General features: G+C 43.6%; 1 protein-coding gene across 2 annotated transcripts in view; it reads right to left on the bottom strand.

Annotated features, from left to right (window-relative positions):
• Positions 1-328: 328 nt before the first annotated feature.
• Positions 329-22,766, bottom strand: part of LOC121946175 (teashirt homolog 1-like) — a 41,142-nt gene continuing 18,704 nt past the window's right edge. For both annotated transcript variants that reach the window (XM_042490644.1, XM_042490643.1), the window contains exon 3: positions 329-5,173. In XM_042490644.1, coding sequence (XP_042346578.1) covers positions 1,632-5,173 — 3,542 coding nt within the window. In that variant the 3' untranslated portion in view covers positions 329-1,631. The remainder of the gene's footprint in view (positions 5,174-22,766) is intronic.

Raw genomic sequence — 22,766 nt, forward strand, 5'->3', positions numbered from 1 at the left:
GGCTTATCATCCCCGTCATCTTCGTCATTATAATAATCATCGGCAGTATGATGCGGCCCAGTCATCAGTTATGAGTATGACACAAGTGACTTTTCTTTTCTCTTAAAATTTTCGAACACAAAAGCAGGTCTGTTGCAGAATAACATTTGAAATCTCACCTCTCAATTCAAACGCTTAACCAAATAAAAAAATCCTGTTACACTGTTAGGATTTACTTGGGTGTGATTGCTTTAATCTGCCGCAAAGCAAATTATGCTACAGAGCGAGACTTTGTACATGCTGAGTTTGGTACACCACCATGACAAATGAACACGCAACCACAAATGTATGACTGTTAACAACTGCTTTGGGGTTTATTTTACAATTGAGAAAGAAATGAAACAAACTAATCGGTGCTAAAAAGTTTTTTTTTCTTTTTTTTTTACAATATTGTCGATAAAACATTGAAATGTATAGTCATTGTGCATCGCTTATTTATTTTCCACACCATTTCATGCATCAAATTGGATGCAAGTATAATTAAAATCATTTCTGTAAACCAAGCCAGAGAAGCTAAATTTGTATTTTCTTTAAAAAAAGGACATTTTGTAGCTCTACAGCATATATCTATATACACCATCTGTTTTTATTTTTTATCATTTTTGTATATAAAATGACAATATAAAAGTTAGAGAATGCACACACCTTAAGATACAAAGAATGTTGAGCCGTTTCAAATGGTAAGATATGTCTGATGGAGTACTGACATTTTCACTGGTAATCATTTACATGTAACGGACTGTTCTCTTTACAGTTGAATAAAGCGACACAATTTAGAAAGAGAATGTTGTAACAAACCATACAACTGGAAAATTGCTATAAGGTGATACTTCACAACAAGGAAAAAGTTTTTTGAGCAAACTTGCATACTGACGGCCATTCATTTTTCACTGATTGACTCGTAACCAGAAGCAGCATTTCAGTTTTTCCAAATGTTCACGTGATCTTTTTTCTAATACACTGACAGATTTATGAGCAGGCCATTCGTCATCAGAAACATTGCAGTGACAGGAACCCAAAAAGGAGAAAGGGGGGAAATGATAATCCTCAATATTTTAAAAATCAATCTGATTTTGACAAATGCAAGATATTTCAAAACATGTTCTCTTTACAATTCAAAATTCAACTGTCTAAGGTGCTACTTCAGTCTTTCAGGGTATTCTTTCATTCTTTTGGTGTATACATTTAATTTTCACCTTCTTCATATCAAGTATTATACAGTTTTCTCTTCCACCAATTCTTTTTCCACTCACCACTTTTACCATTGAAGCAGTAGTTGTATTTTTGCCATGAAAAGATTAAAATCTTGTGTTTAACCTTGATTCACTAAAATACATGCACAGATCAGACAAATAGCATATAAATATATTACAAAATAAGTGTAAAAAAGCTTGGCAAAACAAAAACAAATCAACATGAAAAGACATGGTCCAGTCAGGCAGTTATCACAACAAAAAATAATAAGACCGTTTTTTTTTTTCTGGCGGCTCAGTTCGGCCCAGTGCAGTAACTGTGAACAATGTCATTTTAGTGCAATGAAATTCTAGTCAGTTCCACAGCTGTCAGTCTCTACGCTCAGCTCTAGACCCCGTTTAAACCTTCTCCATTTTGTCTAGCTTCTCCAGTTTCTCCAAAGCAGTGACAAACACCAGGTGGTCCTCTGGAGACTTGCCGTGGGTCTTGCTGAGGTGCAGTTTGACTGCGTGTTTGCTGACGAATGTCCGATTGCAAAGTCTGCACTGGTACACAGAGCCTGTGTCATCCTCTGCCGTGGTCAAGGCTGACAGGGGGCTGCCGAATGTCATTTTGTCTGTGATCACCTTTGAGGCAGCCTGCTGCTCCCGAAGGTGCTCAGCTGACAGTTTGGACAGGTCCTTCAAGCTGAAGCCCAGGTGAGACTCCAGGTGGCTGATGTAGGAGGAGGGAGTCCTGAACTGGGAGGCACAGTCACCACAGAGGAACACAGGCTGGCACGAGTCCATGTTCTTGAGAAACTTGGTGCCCCCAGTCCGTCTCAGCTGGTACTTGACATTAGCCAGCCAGTGGGATATGGTGGTCATGGAGAGGCCTGTGAACTTACAGATGTGGACCCTTTCCTGGGGGCCCAGGTCAGTCATGGCGTAGCGACCTTCTGAGGTCTCCCTCAGACTGGAGGCAAACTGGGCCTGAAGGATGAGGAGGTGCTGGGGATTCCAGTTGGATTGCCTCCCTTTCCTCTTCTGCACTGGGGAGAGGTCCTCGAGGGCGTCCTCAAATGCACTGCCGTCTGCGTCCGACTTCTCTGAAATGGAGGAGGGAGTTGAAGATTTGGGCGTCAGTCTTCCAGTGAGGTTCTTGACCATATCGGAAATGTCCATGAGAGCATTTTCTCTCAGAGGAGAGGAGACTGAGTCAGGGAGGGAGATGAGGGGTTTGTTACCATTTACACTACTATTGGTCAATAGTACACTGCTGCTGTTGTTGTTGTTGTTATTGTTGCTGTTAATGGTGGACTTATTTTTACTCAGGTCTATTGGCTGGTCACTGTTTTCATATATAGGATAGTGGTTGACAGGCTCAGCTGGCTTGCCCTGAGGAGTTGGGTTAAAAGCTGGCTTATCCATCATGCTGTTGCTGATTTTATAAAGCATAGATAGTGGGTCTGCAGCTGGGCTTACGGGTTTGGAGGCCTTACCCAGGTGCGTGTTCATGATTGACTGGAGTGCGCTGAGAGGATTGATGAATGGACTTTCTGGTGAGTGATCGGTGATGATGCCAAGACTGTTGCCATTAGTTACTGGAGATTGGCACGCCTCAGAGCTGTTCTTTGAATGGTTGGTGTGGCCATCAACGAGGCTCTCTTTAGGCTCCTTCTTGCAGATGAGCTCTGAATCTATACTGCCTGGACTGCTACTTCTCATACCCGATGGTTTACCTACAGACAGGTCATTCGGAGATGCCAATTGTTCTCTCTGCTCTCTCAGTGCAGGAGAGGGGGATTTTACTAATGACGGGGGCCGGCATCGTTCCAGGCTCACCATCTTCTCCTCCTTTTCTTTCTTCACAGTGGCAGCTTTCCCAGTCACTTTCTCCACTAGCTCCTCCATGGCAGTGACGTTGCTCCTGAGGGGGGTAGGGGAGGAAGGGCTCCGAGGTGAGTGGATGACTGAGTTGGGATCATTTACCAGGCCTCGTAGCCCACTGTTAAACATTGGCTGCATCTGGACACTTTGGACCATTGGGGGTAAGACAGTAGCAGAGCTCTTCATGGCGCCCTGCAGCTGATAGGCCGCATGAATGCTAGAGTAGCCACCCCATGTGGGTGTGCCTGTCTGGGCTTTGCTGATGGCACTGGATACTGTGTTCTCAAGGGATTTTAGAATATCTAACCCTCCTTTAGGTGCCTCCTCCAGATCTTCTTCTCTAAGGTATTTATATGATGTGGCGTCAGACTCAGATTTCTCACCTGAATCATCTCTTTCCTCCTTGATTTTTCTCTCCACTGGCTCACCACTTTCAACCTTTTCATCCTCAACTCCTTCCCTCTTTTCCTCTGAGCCAGAGGAGAGGGCGGGGGATACCGGCTGGGACTTAACACCACTGGGAACAGGAAGTCTGGTGGTGGTCGGTGGCAGTGGGATAGACTGAATCTTCTCTTCCACCACTGGATCAAACACCAGCTGTTTGCCCTTCTTGGACGCAGAATTTGTAACCTTCAAAAAGTGACCAGTAACCATCATATGGGCAGTTAGCTGTTGCAGTGTATCATGGGAGCTCCCGCACTCCATGCATTTGAGGATCTGGGCTTTACGAGCTTCAAACTGCCATGTGTAGCTGGCGCCATTCTGGTAGCCATAGCGGTTGTTAGGTGTTACATAGGGGTTAGCTGCAGATTTTGCATCTTTGCCAACATCCCCAAGGGATACACTCCCACCACCACCACTACCAGCATGGAGAGAGTCCGGGGAGCATGGAGATACTATAGCATCTTGAATAGCTCGTTTTTTAGCTGAAGTGGGCACCAGTTTAGTGGCCAAGGCTGGCACTGGTTCTTTGAGAGGCACTTTCTGGTAATGCTTGGTCTTGATCATATGAACACTAAGATCTTGCAGAGACTCAAATGAGTGGCCACAGTACATGCACTTCAGCACCTTCTGGGCATCCTCTTTCCCCTCCATCTCCATCAGAGAGCGCTTACGTGGTTTGGACCAGCGCTTTCCCTGATCCTCCTCTTTGTCCTTGTTGTCATCTCTATAGTGGCCCGTCTCATTCATGTGGACTGTTAAACCCACCAGCGTGTCGTAGGCAGCGCTGCAGTCTTTGCAGCGAAACTTGCTTGCACCAGTGAAAACAGAACCATACAGCTTGTTGTTCTGCCGGTAGAGCTGCACTGTGCTGAAGAGACTGGGCTCTGGTAAAAGGTGGTAGGGGGTCTGCTGAAGAGTTTTGGCAAGTGCTGCCTGGTGCCAGTCATAGGCTACACCACTACCATTACTAGCCCCACCACTGCTGCTCCCACTGCAGCTGGTTGCACTGTGGCTGCTAACAGAACTAGCAGCTGTGCCATTGGTATTGCCACTCGTGCTGCCTGTGTGGTTGACAGTGGTGCTGGAGCTCCTGCCGTTATGGTGACTGCTAGTCAAGTTGACGGCACTGCTCTTGTTTGTGGTTGTAGTCGTGGAGACAGAAGCGGTAGGGGTGGGCTCTGGAGTGGTGAGGGCACTGTTGACACTGCCAGCTGCAGCAGGCTTGGATTTCATGATGTCCATTGTGATGCTGGACCAAGAGGCATCTGAGATGAGGTTTGCATAGACGGCTTTCATCTGTGCCAGGCTATCCTGGAAAGAGAGGCCGTTGTTGGGGCGGAAGGGCAAAGCCGTGCCTTCCCTCTCCTGACCGTCCCTGGAAGAGGTGCTCTTGAAGTCTGTCAGTCGGTCACTGGCATCACTGAGCGGGGACCCGTATCCAGCATCAGGGTTGGTGCCGTTGCTGAGCGGAGAGTCTCTGTAACTAGGCGGCTGGCCTCCGTCCACATCTTCCTCTTCCTCGTTGCACAGAAACTCAGTGTCCTGGCCATCTAATGAGAGGCCGTCATCCTGCAGGTGCTCTTCCTCATCGTGAACGTCTGCCTTAAGCTCGTCCTCGGGCATGTACGCTGGAGAGAATGAGAGCAAGAGAGTAGACAAAAAAGAGGAGAAAATAGGAGAATAAAAAAGAGGTCAGCTCAGTGAAATTAAAGATTTAGAGCCCACCAACAGGACCACTGTCAAAATAACATGGAATGAATACTCAATGATGGGAAATGTAGGCTTTTACTCTCATCCGTTGTTGGTGTGTGTATGTGTCCGTATGCATGCATGCATGGATTTGTGTGTATTTCGCACACATGTGGCTCTGAAAGCCAGTGGTGAAAAAAGCCTCCAAGGGAAAAATAAATCACTGAGCTTCTGACAGTTGTCCTTTTCCTTCCCAACTCCCTATTCCTCCACACATGCCTCATGTTCCCCAGGAAATGACTGGCTGTTTGGCCTTGTTAGCCAGCTGCATGCTTGCATGTTTAACTCCCCCTGTTTCTCTTTTCTTTCTCTCTTTCCAGAGCTTTATTGCCTTTCACTCATCCAGTCAGTGAAGTTCAGCTCCTCACATGCTCAGGTTATGCAACTGATTAGGGGGGGGGGAAACAAAACACTAATTTGGAGATACTGCAGCTTTTCCTAAACCCTCTCTGAAGAGCTGAAGGTCACTGTCATTTGAGCTATTAGGCAGGAACTGGCAAAACAATGGTACTTGGAGTGACAATGCCACAATGACTGCTGAAGGAAGGAGTCTGGGGCATTTTGAAAAATACTACTGCTGTCCTGTGATCCAAAATGGCATGGACACAGCTTAGCAAAAAGACAGATTAAAAGAGGAGAGGGAACTAAAGAAGGCTGAGATCTATCAGGTAAAATGCACAAAGGCAGATGAGACAGAAGGATAGACCATGTGTACGTAATGTAAGTATAAGTGTGTTCGCGTGCTAGGGAAGACACAGCAAGCATCAGTAAGTAGGAGAGACAGGAGGTGGTTAGAGGGAGAACAAGTGAATGAAAAGACGATGGTGCGGCGGAGAAAGAAAAGTGAGCAGGAGGTGGTGGGTTTGGTGGGCGGGGAGACGGGGTGTAAGAGAAAAGGGAGACAGAAGAGGGAGAGAGAGAGAGGGTGAGGGAGGCAGGGAGACAGGAAAGACGGCCCCCTAGCTTCTTCCTTTATCTCCTTCCTGCACGGTGAGATGTGTGTCCTAGATGCCAGTATCAGTCTCTCCTGATGAAACAGATGTGCTGTCAGCTTCAAACGGCACGCTAACCTGTCATATCATAATCTAAGTGGACATAATACCTGATATATATACACTGGCAACATTTACTGCTGCCTGAGAGGAGATGGGTGGAGGAGGTGGGGGAGGTGAGCAGCTGCACCGTCGACTGTGACTGCGCGATGATGTGCATGTGTGTGCGTGTGAGTGCCTCGGTAAGTGCCTGTTTGCCCGCATGCTCACCTCCCCATGCCTATGTGTGTACTTTACGCACTCTGCAGCTCATGCATGTTTGCTCTTACAGTGCAAACCCGAAGCCACCGACCATAATATTGCCTATAAGTCTGAGTTCGCTGTGTGCTACTGATACACCCTTCTCCAAATGAGCAACATACTCCCCTAACGCCTGACAGGATTTCAGTGAAATGAGAGCACTACAGGAGAACCTGGCTGCGCTTCAATCCCACTGACAGACTGAGACCGAGACAGTTTCTAAAACTCCTGAAAATCCCTAACACAGCAGATTAGCATTATGTGCTGTACTCTCTACAACACATCTGCAGAGTGTCTTCTGTTACAGTGCCTTCCCCCTCGCTAACCCGCTTCAAGAACAGGAGGCTATCAATATATATCAGCCATTTAATATACAAAGCATCCTGCAGAAACGGCTATCCGTTCTTCATGAGCCCACACTAACAGTGCAAACATACAGTAGGAATTACCTATGTGAGTCACTCGCAATGGCTGCAGCCAAAAAATAGCTAAACCCCGATAGCTGGCAGTGCTTAATACACACACATACACACACACACACACACACACACACACACACACACACACACACACACACAGACAGCAGGAATGAGAAGCAGCAGATCAGAAATATCACTGTGTGAGTGACAAAACAGACTGCAGCAGGGAGGGGCTTCGAACAATGAGCAGGTCGCCAGGGAACCCTTTGACGATCCCTGTCAATCAATGCCTGTCCTGCCATGTTGTCATGGAAACAACAAAGAGGGAGATATCAAAAGCACACAGACAAAAGACTGGCAGAGACAGACATCTGTAAAAATCACAGGCAGCAAGTGGACGGTTTCGCAAACCATAAATGTACAATATTAGTGATGAAACGTTCGTCTGAAATAAATGATCCCCCTCGTCTCTTTTGAGTTGCTGCATCCATTCTGACAGGATGCTAAAAATCTGAAGCACAAGGAAAAATATTAAGAGCCACACATCAACTCTATCTCTTTCAACTTGAAGATGTGTGATTCTGACGGGCGACCAGATTAAGCTCCTTCTCTCATCCTGGACGCACATATGCAGAGCAACACCAGCAGCAAAGGGGCGGGCTCGGGAAGGGGCAGGGCTGGCGTGCCGTCCCTGGCGGTTTGGTTTGCCGAGCGGGTGATGGCTGTGAGCAGGGCCATCTGCACGGGCGCCAAAGCGCCTGTCACTTTTGCTCGGGGACGTGCCGCCATCAAGGAGACAGGCGGCAGCGTGGCCAGGATAGCACTGCAGACTCACTGTCAGAAACAGCAGCGATCAAGCCCGCCACCAGCCATGCCAGATCACCAACAATACACACCGTGGAAGCAAGAATTAGCATTCAAGTGCACTGATCTCACAATACCTACACATATGGTTAATACACTGTAACAAAAAGGGGATCTAAAATATGTAAAGTACCAAAAAGGGTTGTAGGAGCCCCTTTGGATGTTATAAAGAGCCTTTTTTAAAAATGCAGAATGCACAAATGGATTGGCACTTTATAGTTCTATAAAAAAAGGTGTTATCAAAGGTTTTCATGTCTCAGGCTACCAAATATATTTTGAGAGAGAGACCTTTATTTTATTAGGGATAAGAGCTCAAGTGTGTTTTGTTCTCTCCTGCCTCATTTATTATTATTCTTATTTAAATAAGAGAGTTCCTGAAGGACTACCACAACTAAAGCACCCATGAAGCACCTATTCTGATTTGTACCTAGTATATAAAGACTGCAGATTTTGCATTTGCAATCTGTGCTCAGGTTTAACACTAGTTCTCACAGATTTTAAGCAGAAAGGGAGACACTTTGACATGATGTTTTTCTGATGGAAAGACTGCGGTGAACGCCCTCGACACAAAACTGGGCCTCACAACGGGACAACATTATCGACCTAAGTACAGATCATCTCCAAAGCATTCCTCCCTCACACACGGCTTAACTTTGTGTATGACTTGATTTTTGTAAACGATACCAAATGAAATACAACCAGCGGACACGTCAGCGTTTTGGCAAGGAGCTGAGTAGAAACATATCACTCCTTTTTCAAAACTTCTGCTATCTTCTCCGCCCCCCCCCCCCCCCCTTCCCTTTTCCGCCTTCTCCCTTTGCTTTGCTGTGAGTCTGCCGGTTGTTAAATCAATAAAACTCTCTGTCAGGCTCGTGGAGCTTCACCATTTGGCCGATGTCAAAGCCAAACAAACCAGATAAGAAAAGGCAGAGAGGCGATGAAACGAGAGAGAGGAAAAAGAAGGGGATGAAACCAGTCAGGCTCCCCACCCTCACCACCACCAGCCCCATTTCTCCAACACCCCTCCTTCTATTTATTTACACACATTTCTTTATTTATTTGATGTGAGTTTGGGAAGAGGGGGCAATCACGGCAGTCATTTGCGGCACTAATGTCCAATCACAGGCCCCTTCACTCATGTGATTTAGGCAGTGTAGGAGTGGGTTCGCAGCAGAGAATGGTCGGGAGGGGGTAGGCGGTGGGTGTGGGGGGGCCGAGGCCGTTTAGGCCGGCCCCTAATAGGAAACTGGCAGTCTTATTCCTTCCCCAGATTCTGTTTGTCACCCCGCTCTCCATTACGTGCCTCTCAACCCTGATGGCTTTGGACAGGAGCTGATCAAAAAGCCATCGCTTGACCTACACGCCGTGGCAGAACGAGACTCGCACCCTGCACAGGGAGAGTGGGAGAGAGGGAGATGAGATAGACGAGGCGAGGGGGGGTGAGTAGGAGGGGTGTATGTCAGTGTATGTGTGGAAAGGAGGAAGAGTGCGGCGGCGGTGAGGAGGGAGGGAGAAATGAGGAGGGAGGAGGGGGGGGTGATAGCTCTCGGACCGGGACAAGAGGGCTGTAAATAAAATGACATTATTATTTCCTCTGTCCCGTCATGTAGAAAAGCCAATTATGGTAATGCTGCTGCCGGCGTGTCAGAGGGAATGCTGGGATGTGCTTCCCGTGAAGCGGCTAACATGAGAGCAATGCCCTGATCAGGAACACAGGCCTCAGTTTGACAAGAGACTGTACAGATAGGGAGAAGAAGAAAGAGAGAGAGAGAGAAAACAAGAGAGAGGAGGAGATACGAAGCTAACAGCAAAGCTGCATCTAGGCCTTGTTTGAGATAAATATGAAGCTATCTGCAGAAGATTATTTTGAAATATTAAGTTTTGGGGATCCACATTCTGAAAAGGGGCAAAGTTTATTTGCACTATTTACTTGATTTTATCCTGATCACATTTCATTATCATTGCTACTGTTGCATATTTAAAGCATTTCAGTTGTAAAAAATACAAAAAAAACCTAAAAAAAAAAAAACCATGAGGAGGCATTCCATACAGAATCACATTAAGTGCAGCTCCACGATATGAAAATGATTGAGAAGGCCTAACCTAAGAAAAAGCTATCAACCTGAAAAGTTCAGGAGTTCATGAATTATACTCTGTCACACCTCAAAATTTGACGAGATGAATTATGCAAAGACGACGGCGAGAGAGCCGGATATTGAGGGTGAAGGCGATCATTTACGTTAGAAGCTAATTCGTTCTCATCTCATCTCAGGCTTCTCCAGGTATCCCGTTCTCAAAAAAATTCCTCCTACGCTTGATAGGGGGACTCTCCTTAAAATAATTCCTCGGCTACCTTTTTCTCCTTTCACTCCCCTCCATCACCCCCTCTTTCTCTCTTTTGCTCCCACCCTCCTCCTCCACCTCCTCCTCTCTCCAGCCTTGCTCACATGCCCACATGGGCCCCTCCCAAGCGGAATAATGGGAGCATATGGCCTAGGCAGCACCTACAGGGCCTTAAATAACTGCTGCAGCATTCCAGCTCGCTGTACCAATTTATCTCTCACCCCCCCCCCCCCCACACACACAAACACACACACACCCTCCTCTCTACCCCATTTCAAAACACTTCTAGCCTGAGTTGAGCTCAGCAGACAGCGGGCGGATGGGACATGTTGTTCTTGAGACACACAGCTACATTATGGACTGACGTAGAAAGTGGTGTGAATGTGAATAAGTGCTGTGCAAACAGGATTAGTGGTAAAATTCTGTATTATTGATATTCATTGAGTCAACCGGCAGTCTTTCCGGTGATGGTTTGCGCCGGTGGCTCCGTGCAAACACTTCAAGTCATGTTGAGTTACAGTTGGCCTGTAGCATTATGTAAAGTTACAGCGCTGATGTTTTAGAGAGCAGTTTGTTAGTGTGTTTTGCCTTGCAAGCAGGACAGCAATGTTGGATTGCCTGCCATTCTGAGGCCCATATATGGACAACTAGGGCTGCAACTAAGGATTACTTTCATTAGTAATTAATCTATTGATTATTTTATCAATTGATCGATTAGTTGTTTGGTTTATAAAATGTCAGAAAATGATGAAAAATGTCAACTGTTTCCCAAAGCCCAAGATGAGGTCAACAGAGGTCGTGTTTTGTCACCAAACTTTTTCACTGTCAAAGAAGAGAAGAAAAAGAAAGAGAGTTACCAAAAAAAAACCCAAACAGAGAGTATTTACATTTAAGAAGCTTGAATCAGAGAACCTTTTTTTGTAAAAAAAAAAGACTTATCAATTATCAAATAAGTTAATAATTATTTAAATGGTTTACAACTAATTAATTAACCGACTAACTATTGCAGATCTATTGACAACTGCTGGCCAAACAGAGATTGGGAAGTAATCCTCCTGGACTTTGAAAGGCTGGTTTGGTAAAAATGCAAGTTCAGGTTCAATGTCTTCATCAGCTAATGCGATTGTATCACCATTATGGGGAAAAGTCACAGCACTGATGTTTTAGAGAGCAGTTAGTTAGTCTGTTTTGCCTTGAAAGCAAGATGGCAATGTTGGATTGCCTGCCAGTCTGTGGCCCAAATCTGTACAACTAACCCTGCAACAAAGGATTATTTTATTGATTAATCACATAGTTGTTAGGTCCATAAAAAGTCTGAATGTGATGATAAGTCCAAAGCCCAAGATGAGGTTCTCAAATGTCTTGTTTTGTCCAAAAACCAAAGATACTCATTGTACTGTCCTGGAGGAGCAAAGAAACCAATAAATATTCATATATAAGAAGCTGGAATCAGATAAATTTGAACTATTTAAACTGATTTATAGATTATCAAATAAGTAATAACATTTACTCCTTCTCCACCAAATAAGCTCTAAAAGCTTGGTGCTACCAATAAAATCAAGGATATGTAATCAATGGAGGGCATTGCACAATGCGCAATTTGAAGTAAACAGTAGAAGCAAAATCACAGATAACATTGTTTACTGATGACCTTTAGTTCTGTTATTGTAGATATTTGTTTTAAAAAAAGCATGAGCCAACTATTAATGAGACCACTGTATACTCTTTTTTCCATTGTCATGGTTCGCGCTTTAGGTAAAGGAAAACCTGCTCTTTTTTGGTTCTAGCTGGGAACCAACTTTTTGGGGGCTAAACCATTTTATTTTTGGTCAAAATGCTACAGTTCAGGTTCAATGTCTTTATCAGCTAACACCTTTTTTAATCACCATTTTGGGGAAGACATTGATTATCTACGTGAACATTGAATAAAATCGTCAGCTAAATAACCAACTGTGCACACTTCTGAAAAGTAAGGTGGGTCAGAGGTCAGGCAGGTAGCCCGTGCTAAGCTGGTTCAGGTCTCACTCCCATGTAAATAAGTCAATATGACGCACAGACATGCTTCTCTCTGACCTCCACAGATATGGATTGATGGGAGGTCTATGTGTGAGAGTATTTTTGCATACTATGATAATGAACGGGCAGGTGTAAAATCCAGGAGGCAAGTGGGCAGGTTTAGGTGTGTAAGTATGTGTGTGTATGTGTGTGTGTGGTAAGTGAGAGAGAGTGAGTGTGAAAGGTGCTGCTGTTTTATTTATAGAGCAAGCGCTATTTATACCCAACTCAAAGATCAGTTCAGAGAAGCAGCTTGTGGGCCACAGCCAAGATCACTCTCCATTACTGTGCACGCACAAAACCAAGTCACACACACACACAAACACACACAAACACACACACACACACACACACACTCACGCATACTAAAGCTGAGGCTGCAAGCACAATCCGCTTTTTACACATGCATGCAGTAACAACACAGGGAGACATTTACAGTATATGCAGCCGCGTGTTAGTTGGTGAAGGGGTGGAGGAGGATGGGGAGGCGCTGGGGGGGGGGGTCTGAGCCCACACTGACTGACTGAGTGTTCTTCATGGAGTACAGCAGGCTTTAACATGCTGGGGGATCAATACAGTGAACCAGCGCCAATCGATTGCAATTCATCTGGCCCTTTTTTTTTTTTTAAATTTCATTCTCACCCACTCACACTGCGCACTGAGCTGCTGCTGCTGTCCTGCGAGGCAGCAATACATAAATAAACATTCGCGCACATATGCATACACATGAACATATAAACACAATAACACGCGCACACACCTGAATGGCTGGAACGATTGCACCCTCCGTGCAAACGCGGGTTCAATAAACCCCCGTATGGAATTTATTTATTTTTATTGAGCATATCAGCCCATCCTGGTCTTCTCTGCATAACAAGGCCTGTATAATTAAACCATAAATTTCAGTGTGCTCCTTTAATTACCACAGACAATGTCAGGAGGCAGCAGAGTAAACAAATGGCTTTGAAGTGAGCAAGAAAAAAAAAACGCTTCGACACAGCAATGGAGAAGCTGTTCATTTTGGTTGGGATGTTGTTGCACTTGAAAAGGATGAAATGTTCAAAAGAGTGTACGTGCATGGGGAGTACAGTATGTATTTTTTTTTCTCTTCCCCCTCCTGCCTTTTCTAAGAATGCTTTTGAGGGATGCAGGTTTGCGGTAGAAGGTGGGGAGGAATAATCAGTAGAAATGTAACGCTGCGAGCATGACGATGTGCAAATATGTATATTTGGATGAGCAAGGCACGCTTGCACTAACTAATAAAGTATGTTAGGAAGTGTGTGTGTGTGTTTAAGCATTTGTTTTTCCTGAACACACTGGCACAGGTTTGTTTTTGTATGTAATTTATTGGGTGCCAGGGGTTTGTGTCCCTCTTGACCATGACTGGAGACATCTGTGTGTCTTATACACTATATATGTGCCAGTGTGTGTCTGTGTGTGTATTGTGTGCGTGTGTGTACGCTTTAGGTCAATGTCAACACACAGACCTGCTTCCCAGCAGCTTAGCTAATTACACAAGAGCCCTGAAGGCCACTTAGAACAGGTTAGCTAATTAACAAACAGGCTGATTGCAGATTAATTGAGAGGTGTTCCTAATCTTCACCCCTAAACGCAATGACAAATGCTAACTGGCGCTAATTAGGCTGGTATGGAGAGCCGAGAGTGGAGGTTGTATTTACAGTTACCGTCGCTCATATGGACGTGTGGCTTATATCCAGCTGGCTTTTAAAGAACTGCCAAGCAAATAAAACTTCAGCGGAAGTGCTCGGATGCAAAAGTGTGAACGAGACAGTTTCATCAGCAGACTTTTTCAGCTCCTAACAATCCAGACAATCTAGTTTAAAATTAGTTTGTGAATTAGCTCTTTGATATTGTTAGAACTTCTATTCTTATCATTATTAAATTTGGTGGTTAAAGCAGAGATTTTGTTTATCGCTGCTTGCAATTTTATCTGTTAGAAGTTGTCAAAATATTGATTTATTGATACATATCAATTTTTAATATTTTATTAGCGTTTCAATACTAAGTTTTCACAGTATTGACACTATTGATACTACTTTCTTGCTCTGTCTTCACAGACACACACACACACACACACACACACACACACACACACACACACACAAACCGCTGCGGTATCTTCATAGCCTCCGCTCTTCTTACTCACTCACAGTGCTCTTTTTGTCACTGTTCTCATTATCGAGTTTGCATACAGGCTTTTGTGGCACACTTTTGTTTGGGTTTTACTTTCTTTTCTTTGCATTTCAAATGTGTGACAATCTAAGAGGCTTTTGAATATGTGCGCCACAAGAAAGATTATTGTTTTCATTGATTTAAAAAAGAGTTTTAATCATTGTTAATATTACCAGGGTTATGATGCTGCTCTCTGCTACTAACCAAGAAAAAAAGTAACAATGACATATTATAGCCTTGTTATATTTGTCATTTAATAAAAATGTGAAATTATAAGCACTCAATGCCATTTTTTTTCAAAAAATCCTAGTATTTACGCTTCTTCATATTAGACATGGGATCATATGAAAATTTCATGTCATGATTTTTCTTGCCAACAACATTTTATCCTGATAATCATTTAACAATGCTGAAGTTAAAAATCAAACAATATTAAAAAGCCAGGATTTTCAAATATTTTAAATGTCATCACAACTTTCAATATGAAACATTCAAATGCTTGACTATAATCTCCTTTCGTTGTTGGCTGCCCAGCAATCTTTTTGGACAAGGGTGCAGGTTTCATTTCAACATTGGGGGTGACACATATGAGACAGGGGGTTTGGGGGTCCTCCAGAAAATTTTGAGCATGAAAGACTTAATGACCTACATTCTAGTGAGTTATTATACACCAATTTATACCTTTCCTGCATCAATTTATGGTGCTAAAATCCTTAACTTTGTCAAAATAAAAGTCCTCTGCTACTTTCAAGTTTTCATCGGGAGGTGGATGCAAATATGACCTCTTCCTCCCAAATTCTACACCTATGTTTTTGTATTCTGCTGGACACAATTATCCCTCAAAAGGAAATACGACACGATCATCTTATTGTCAGTGTTTTTTTTTTTTTTTAGGATATGCTACAAAATTGTACATCCTCCCATCTGTGCATCTTGTAATTATTATTACAACTTGTATACAGAGCTAGTTTTATCATGTCCTCTCAGTTTTGGCTCTTTATCATATCATCAGAAGTAAACATTTCAGCAATCTCTCTCTCTCTAAGCTCTACATTCCAAGCTACCCGTGATGATAATCTCCTGCACTTTCTTTGAAACTCCCCCTCATATGTTCACTGAATGTGGTGTTAAGACTATAATGTTTGACCTTTCACTGTGTGTGCCTGTGTGTGTGTGTGTAGGATTTGGGTACATTCATGTCTGCGCCGACATGAATGGCGTGCGTAGATCATGAAACCTGAAACGGCTGCGACACAAAGGGCTGCGGTAGATTACAATGGCAAAACGAAGAGAAATAGGCCCCTCAGCAGGGATCTGAACCAGCACCCATCTGTGTGACGATCACCTGCCAATAGAAAACAATCTCCCCCACCCTCCCCTCCACACATACACACACTCAATCTTGCAATTTTCACAGCCACTAAAACTACTCCCCAAGGCCCGACTTCTTCCAACTTCCATCTGCCTGGATACATTTATCACACAGCTCCCCTGTCTATCACACACACACACACCTGTGCCTTTTAAGCTGCCCACTCCCCCCCAACACACACACACACACTCTCAAATTCCACCTGGCCTTTTTCAACCTCTGACCCCACCCTCATCCAAGTCTCCCTCCCTCCTATAATCCTTCCCTCCATTCGATGACGCCTTCTCTTCCTGCTGTCTTCTACACCACCTGCGCTTTTTAAATCCCCACATCAGGATGGACCACTTTACCTGAACACACACACACACACACACACAACAGACACACGCACACGATTACCGCTAAATACACATGCGTAAGCACATGCACCCTCACCCAAATCCCCCGGAAGCACACACACAAACATACACAAGTATGTACAAACACACACACACATGCACTGTCCCTGACAAGACAACAGCCAGCAGCAGCTGCTTCCATCTCCTAGCAACGGCCGGCCTGATAGATGACCCAACGATGGATAATTACCGTAAATCACCACAGCTCACACACTAAAGGAGAGAGAGAGGCGAGAGAGCTTGAGAAAGAGTGAGAAAGAAACAGGGAGAGAGAGAGAGAGAGAGAGCGAGTGAGAGAGAAGGGACTGAAAGGGATCAGAAATAGAGGGCTGGGACTGGTCATGTGTGCACTAATGCACCTTGATGAGCTCAAATTCAGTCTCCTTTTAAAGCACACACACAATGTAGAAATGAAGATACTCGTACTCACAATTCATACAACTCGGCACCAGAATAAACCCGTACATATCCACATGAAAACTCATAAAAAATGCACATCTGCGTATATATAAATGTGAGTGTACCATTTGTTTACAACACACACTCAGACACACACGACACACACATTGGCAGCATTGTGTAATCTGAAACTGCAGGCCCTGCCTACCTACAGAGGGACGTGCCTGTCACAGATTCACCTCCTTTACACAGAGACGCCAATCACAGGCCAAGTGGTGCTGTAGGGTGGGTATAAACGCTACTGTGCAGAGCAGGTGGTATAATATAGTGGAAAAAATAATCACAAAACTGATGTCTGACAGAGTGGATTTTGCACACTGTAGTATGTGAATATGTTAAATGGGCTGCACCTGAATGTCTCTCTGAATGTGACTTTACATGACTTTAAAATGAATTTCCTCTGTAAAATTGGACAAGTTGATTTTACTTAAAAGCACCTAGGAAACCGTTTACCTTGAAAAATGTAAGTAAATATAACAAAAAAAATGTATGTTAACTTTATATCTAATTGTTGTGTTTACTTATATTTACTTGATTTTGTGAATTTATTGCAAATTAAAATTGAAAAATTTACGAGAATCAATCTTTATAAGTTTTAGCAACTTATGTAAACCAAGTTTACATATGCTATATGTGTATATTCTGCTGGTTGGATACTAGTCAATCATGTTTGCATTTTCTTAAACATGTTAAGAAAACAGAAAATGCAGATCTCCTATCTTCATCATTGGTAAATTCCTTTTTGTCATGATCAAGTTAGGTCTGAATAACTTAATTTATGAAGTCACTAACACTTGGAAAGAACAAGGTAACTTCATAAAATAAATAAATACTACATGTAAAGTACATTTTACAATTAGATAAAAAGTAAACATAAATCATGATTTTTAATTATATCTACTTTCCTTTTTTGGTTTCCAAGATTATTTTAGGTGTGATCAACTTTTTAGATTTTACAGTGTGATAACTTGTCTATGACCCTTTTACCCTTTGTTAATACACATTTGCATGCCATGCCCGATGACATGCAGTCTTTTTCATGTATCAAAAATATAGCAACACCATAAACTACCACAAGTTTTAAAAAATTGCACTCAGGACAAAGTTTACTCCAATTTATCAACAGATCTTCGATATGCCCACGCAGCTGCTCCATTTACTTCCCCTTCATTTTCTGCTCTCCCAGACACGCAATCTGTCCTTCTCTTTCCTGTCTTTCTTTCCTTTTCCTTGCCCCCCCCCCCCCCCCCCTCCTCCCTTCCTCCCTCCCTGTGCGAGTCCTGGCTGCTGCAGACATTTGATCTGGCTGCCTTGTGATAGATTGACAGGTAATGAGGAGGTTGAAGGGGCGTTGGAGACAGGAGCAGGTGTTCAGCACAGTCTTTTTGGCCAGCGCTAAGCTGCCATGTCCTTCACTGCTGCACCGCACCACTCCGCTTCCTCCCTCTCTCACTCATTCTTTCCCTCCTTCTTTCTTTTCTTTCTTTCCAACCATCCCCCTCTTTTCTCTTCCTGAGAGAAGAGGACTATGCAATCCATCATGCGGTGACACGGTCGGACATAGAGTGTCTTTATATGGGGAAAAACGCATGGGCTGTGGAAATAAATAGAGAAACGAACATTGAGTCCCATGCTGGCAACAGCAAACTGGGCCTTGGACTGATCAGTCAAACTGTGTCGAGGAGAGGATGAGACTGATATGGGCTTTTAAGACGCTAATACTGGTACCGACATGACTTTCATCGTGCTGAAAAGATTTCAATATTGTGTGTATTCCGTCAAAATGTATCTGTCCTGTTGTACGCATCTCAAGAAGCATTTCAACCAGCAAACAATGCCAAAAAGTCTCTTAAAAAGCCCAACTAATGTCATTCCCTTAGATTTAGCAGCTCTACATGTCGATGAACGCAGGTTTCATTTCAGGATTTACACACTTCAGTAGGTGAGTAAATCCTCCCACACCACACTGAGGTGCATTTTTCCGGTCAGCCACCTGAAATAAAAACATTACCAACACAGTCATATTCACCTGCTGTAGTCAGACTTCACCACATCACATCAGAGGTGGGCAGTCATGTCTGGACAGATTCCAACAAGAAGCCAATATCAGCAAACATACAGTGCACTGTATATCGGTCTGACACTACACCGCTCTGAGTCACTCTACACTTTGACCCGTTTGAATCCTGCTGACATAGCGAAGCACCGCTGTGCATCATTCCTCACAAACTAAGGGAGGAAAGAGCAGAGAGGAGGAGGATGAGTGGGAAGAAAAAGTAGAAATCTAAGGATGTGGAGAAGTAAGAGATGAGCTGAATCAAGATTGCGAGTTGATATGAGTGTTTTTAAATGTGCAGTAAAGATCTCTGTTTTGGTTCTAAGTGAAGGAGGTTTTTTTTTTCCATGCAGCGTTCAGGTATTGTTTTGGTTGCAATCCAGTGATAAAAATGCCAAGCAAAGTTAAATGTATTGACAACAGCTAAAATGATTATTTTAGTGTATTTTTAAACAAAAATCTTAAATCAAAGGTTCTTAAAGTTTGATGACTGAGTGCCATTTTAGGGAGCCAGCGTATGAATAGGGGCTGCACAGGAAAAGTGCACACACTGTGGCTTTGTTATTGCCATTTTTTTTTTTACGACATACTAACATTTAACCAAAATTAGAACAGCCAACAGTGATTTAGCTTGCATAACATAAACATTGCATTCTCTCACCTTTTGAATACACTCAAAAGTAATGAAATAGAGAAGCAGTACAGTGTTTGACACTGATTGTACTTACGCACAGCGATTGAGCAACAGCTTCTGCTTCTCAGTAGTAATAACAATGGCAATGTGTAAAGGTTATTTATGATTATGATAAATACATTTGCTGCTGATTATTTTAGATGGTAATGCACTGCCTGTCGTACCATTTTTTTTAAAAATATTTTTTCGGGAGGGGAGCATTTTGATCATCTTTGAATTATGACTGGAGGATCTGGCATAAAAATAATATTTCAATATTTTAAGTATTAAGTAAGAAGTCTCTTCTGAAGTACTGTAGACTATTTAGATAGAAAACTATTAAATGAACAGTTACAATAAAGTTAAATAAAGTAGCTACGGTCATATCATTAAGTTAAATAAAGTACTATAATAATTCGATAAGTCAGAGCACTAGTGCTTTTATTTTGAAGCACCCGTCTCATCTTGGGCTAGAAGTATTTATGTTTTTGCTGTGAACTTGAAGCTTCAACAGTTAGCTGTTAGCAGAAAGTTAAGCTGTTGCCTCTATGCCTTTAAACATTATGATTCTTTCACTGTGAGCAGGAAACAAACTAAAAGCTCTACACTTCTAACATAAATATTATTCACAAGTTGCACTGGTGATCCATGGTACAAAATGCGACTAAATAGTCACGGCCTTGAGCTCTGCAGATACAAAAACACACGCCTCACCTGTTCACACAGTATCACTCAGGATAAAGAGGTCTGATTGGGTGGAGGAGTGTGTGTGTGACATATCATGTTTGCAAGTTTGTGGGTGTGTCTGAGAGAGAGAGAGAGAGAGAGTTGTAGCAGAGAGTGAGGGAATTAAAACTCCGAAGTGAGTCTCATGACGGTGGCTTAAAAAAATAACATGCAAATTTTGTACTCAATGTTCATAACATAGTCATTTTTTACATTCCATGTGGAACCAGCCGTGATAGGTCGGTTTTAATCGATATATCGCCTACCACTAATATGAATTTAGGAGTCCCCCAAAACATATATTTAAATTGCTGCCTAGATTCCCAGTGTGCTGAGAAACTTTCTCTTTGTTGAATTTCTGTGTGATATATAGCAGCTAAGGTGGACGCCAATCGCTCAGCTTTAAAAACACCTTAAATGAAGTGAGGGGTGGAGCTTGTATTGTCGTCATAGGAGCCAGAGGACAGAGACAGAGGGGGGAAAACGAGGCTTGAGCCTGTAAATCCACTCCTCCAGTTTATTACCCAACATTAAAGGACATGTCACCCTCCTAAATCAGCAGGCCGAGAGGAGACAGCGGGGCTAAAACAGGGAGCATTTGCATGTTCCCTCAAACATTCCTGAGAGGTGAACAAACCGCTCGACCACCTACCTCCACTTACACCAACAGCACAGTCCAAACACTCTGAGATTACGCACTGCATGATGGATGCCATCAGCTTGCAGTCATGATGGACCTTTCTGAAGCCAAGTGAGGGTTTGGATATGTGGAGAATCTTCTGTGTCCTGTTATCAAGGTTTTATTTTTATCAGCATTTTCCTACAAATGGATTTAAAAATGCAGCACCTGGTCAGACGTGTGACCGGCTTTCCTACTTATTCATAGCTACAAAAACAGCTTCACCTGGACAGTCTTACAGACAGTTTAATTATTTCAAATAACGCCAGATAAGAGTGTGTAGAATTAAAGAGGAAGCCACCAAGCTTAAAATTAGCCTTTCCCAATTGTCACCCTACTCAAAGAGAACCTGTTTTCTGAAAAAAGAAAAAAACGTCATTGACGCGCAATCACATTCAAACACACTCGCCTGTCAGTTTATAACTCTCCTACTCTCACACACTCACACACACACACAATGACACACTCGTACCCGCACACACAGACCAAACGTTGTCCAACACACAAATAGACACCCACACATACACACTTTTTAAGCCCTCGCCTGGCATCAGCTGTCACACAACCTGTCTCGGAGAACTAAGCAGAGACAGACGCTGTCAACTTAGAGTGCCTCAAATGCCCACATCCAGCCAGGCAGAGGAGAAATCAAGCCTGTCTCCCAGTATAATTTGCGCTAATCCTTCATGGGAGATAGTAAAGTCTATGGCATATCTGCCTAATAGCATCAGTCACCGGCAGGTTCTAATCTCATATTTAGACCCATTTCCATCACGGACTGACGACAAAAGCACCAGCACAAAGTGTGATTACCTTCTTATTTTTTACATTTCTGCATGACTTGACTCCTGATAATGGCGGGGTGGGGTGGGGATTTTAAAAACATGAGAAGCAAAAACTTTGAGGTTCTTTTCTTAGTGGAGGGAGAAGAAAGTCATTTCAGGCAACTACAGAAGACAGGTAGACAGAGAAGAAAAGAGGAGTAAAGTAAGTGGCGAACTGTATCGGGAGAGAGAAAAAGTGGAGGTAAAGAGAGTGAAAACCTTTCAGTCAAGAGCCTGCAGACACTCACATTTACACACCCGTGCACACACACTCATACACACTCCTTTTCAAAGCATTTACAACCTGTGGTGTTTGTCCTGCTCTGCTGGCTGCTTTACCACGTGCATTTGAATGCCGACTGGAGTGCATCCCTCTCTTTCAGACAGCGCCATAAAAGACGACACACACAATGAGAGCTCTTTTCAGCCGAGTGGGGCTGCCTGGGGGTAGGGAAGCACCTCCAAAAAACCGCCACGGCACTTCACAACTCTCAGGGCACAATGAGGTGCTGAGCCTTGATGAATAATAAGAGATTATTCATAAAGATGACAAACACAACAGAAACAAACTATACAACGTGTTGGGATGAAAAGTCCTTTAGTTGCAGCTTGCAGAGTGTGTGTTGTGTCTGAGTGTGTGTGTGTATGTGTGTGTGTCTCCAGGAGTGACCTGGCCAAAGCAGGGAGACAAAAAGAAGGAGGAGGTAGCGCAAGAGATCCTAATGAAGCCGTAAATCAGAGTCCGATGAGAACGGGCTCTGAAGGAGGATCACATCAGAGGAGATCAATGCAGACAGCTACACATACACACAGACACACACACACACACACATCCACACACAGTTGAGAATAAAGACGAGAAACAGTCTAGCACATGCCAGAATTCCCAAGCGAGGCAGACTTATGCAGGTACAAGTGAGTACATGAGCACACACACACACACACACACACACACACACACACACTCATCTACAATCCATTAAAGTTCCTCCACGCTGTCCCCCGCAGAACCCACCCATGGGCTCAGGAGTCCCACCTCCTTGTTCAATCCCGCTCGTCTGAATAATATCGGCTGTGATGAATGGCGCCATAACTCTGATATCCACAATCAATCTCTGC

Source organism: Plectropomus leopardus, chromosome 7 (genome assembly GCF_008729295.1).
Source record: "Plectropomus leopardus isolate mb chromosome 7, YSFRI_Pleo_2.0, whole genome shotgun sequence".
NCBI classification, from domain to species: domain Eukaryota; kingdom Metazoa; phylum Chordata; class Actinopteri; order Perciformes; family Serranidae; genus Plectropomus; species Plectropomus leopardus.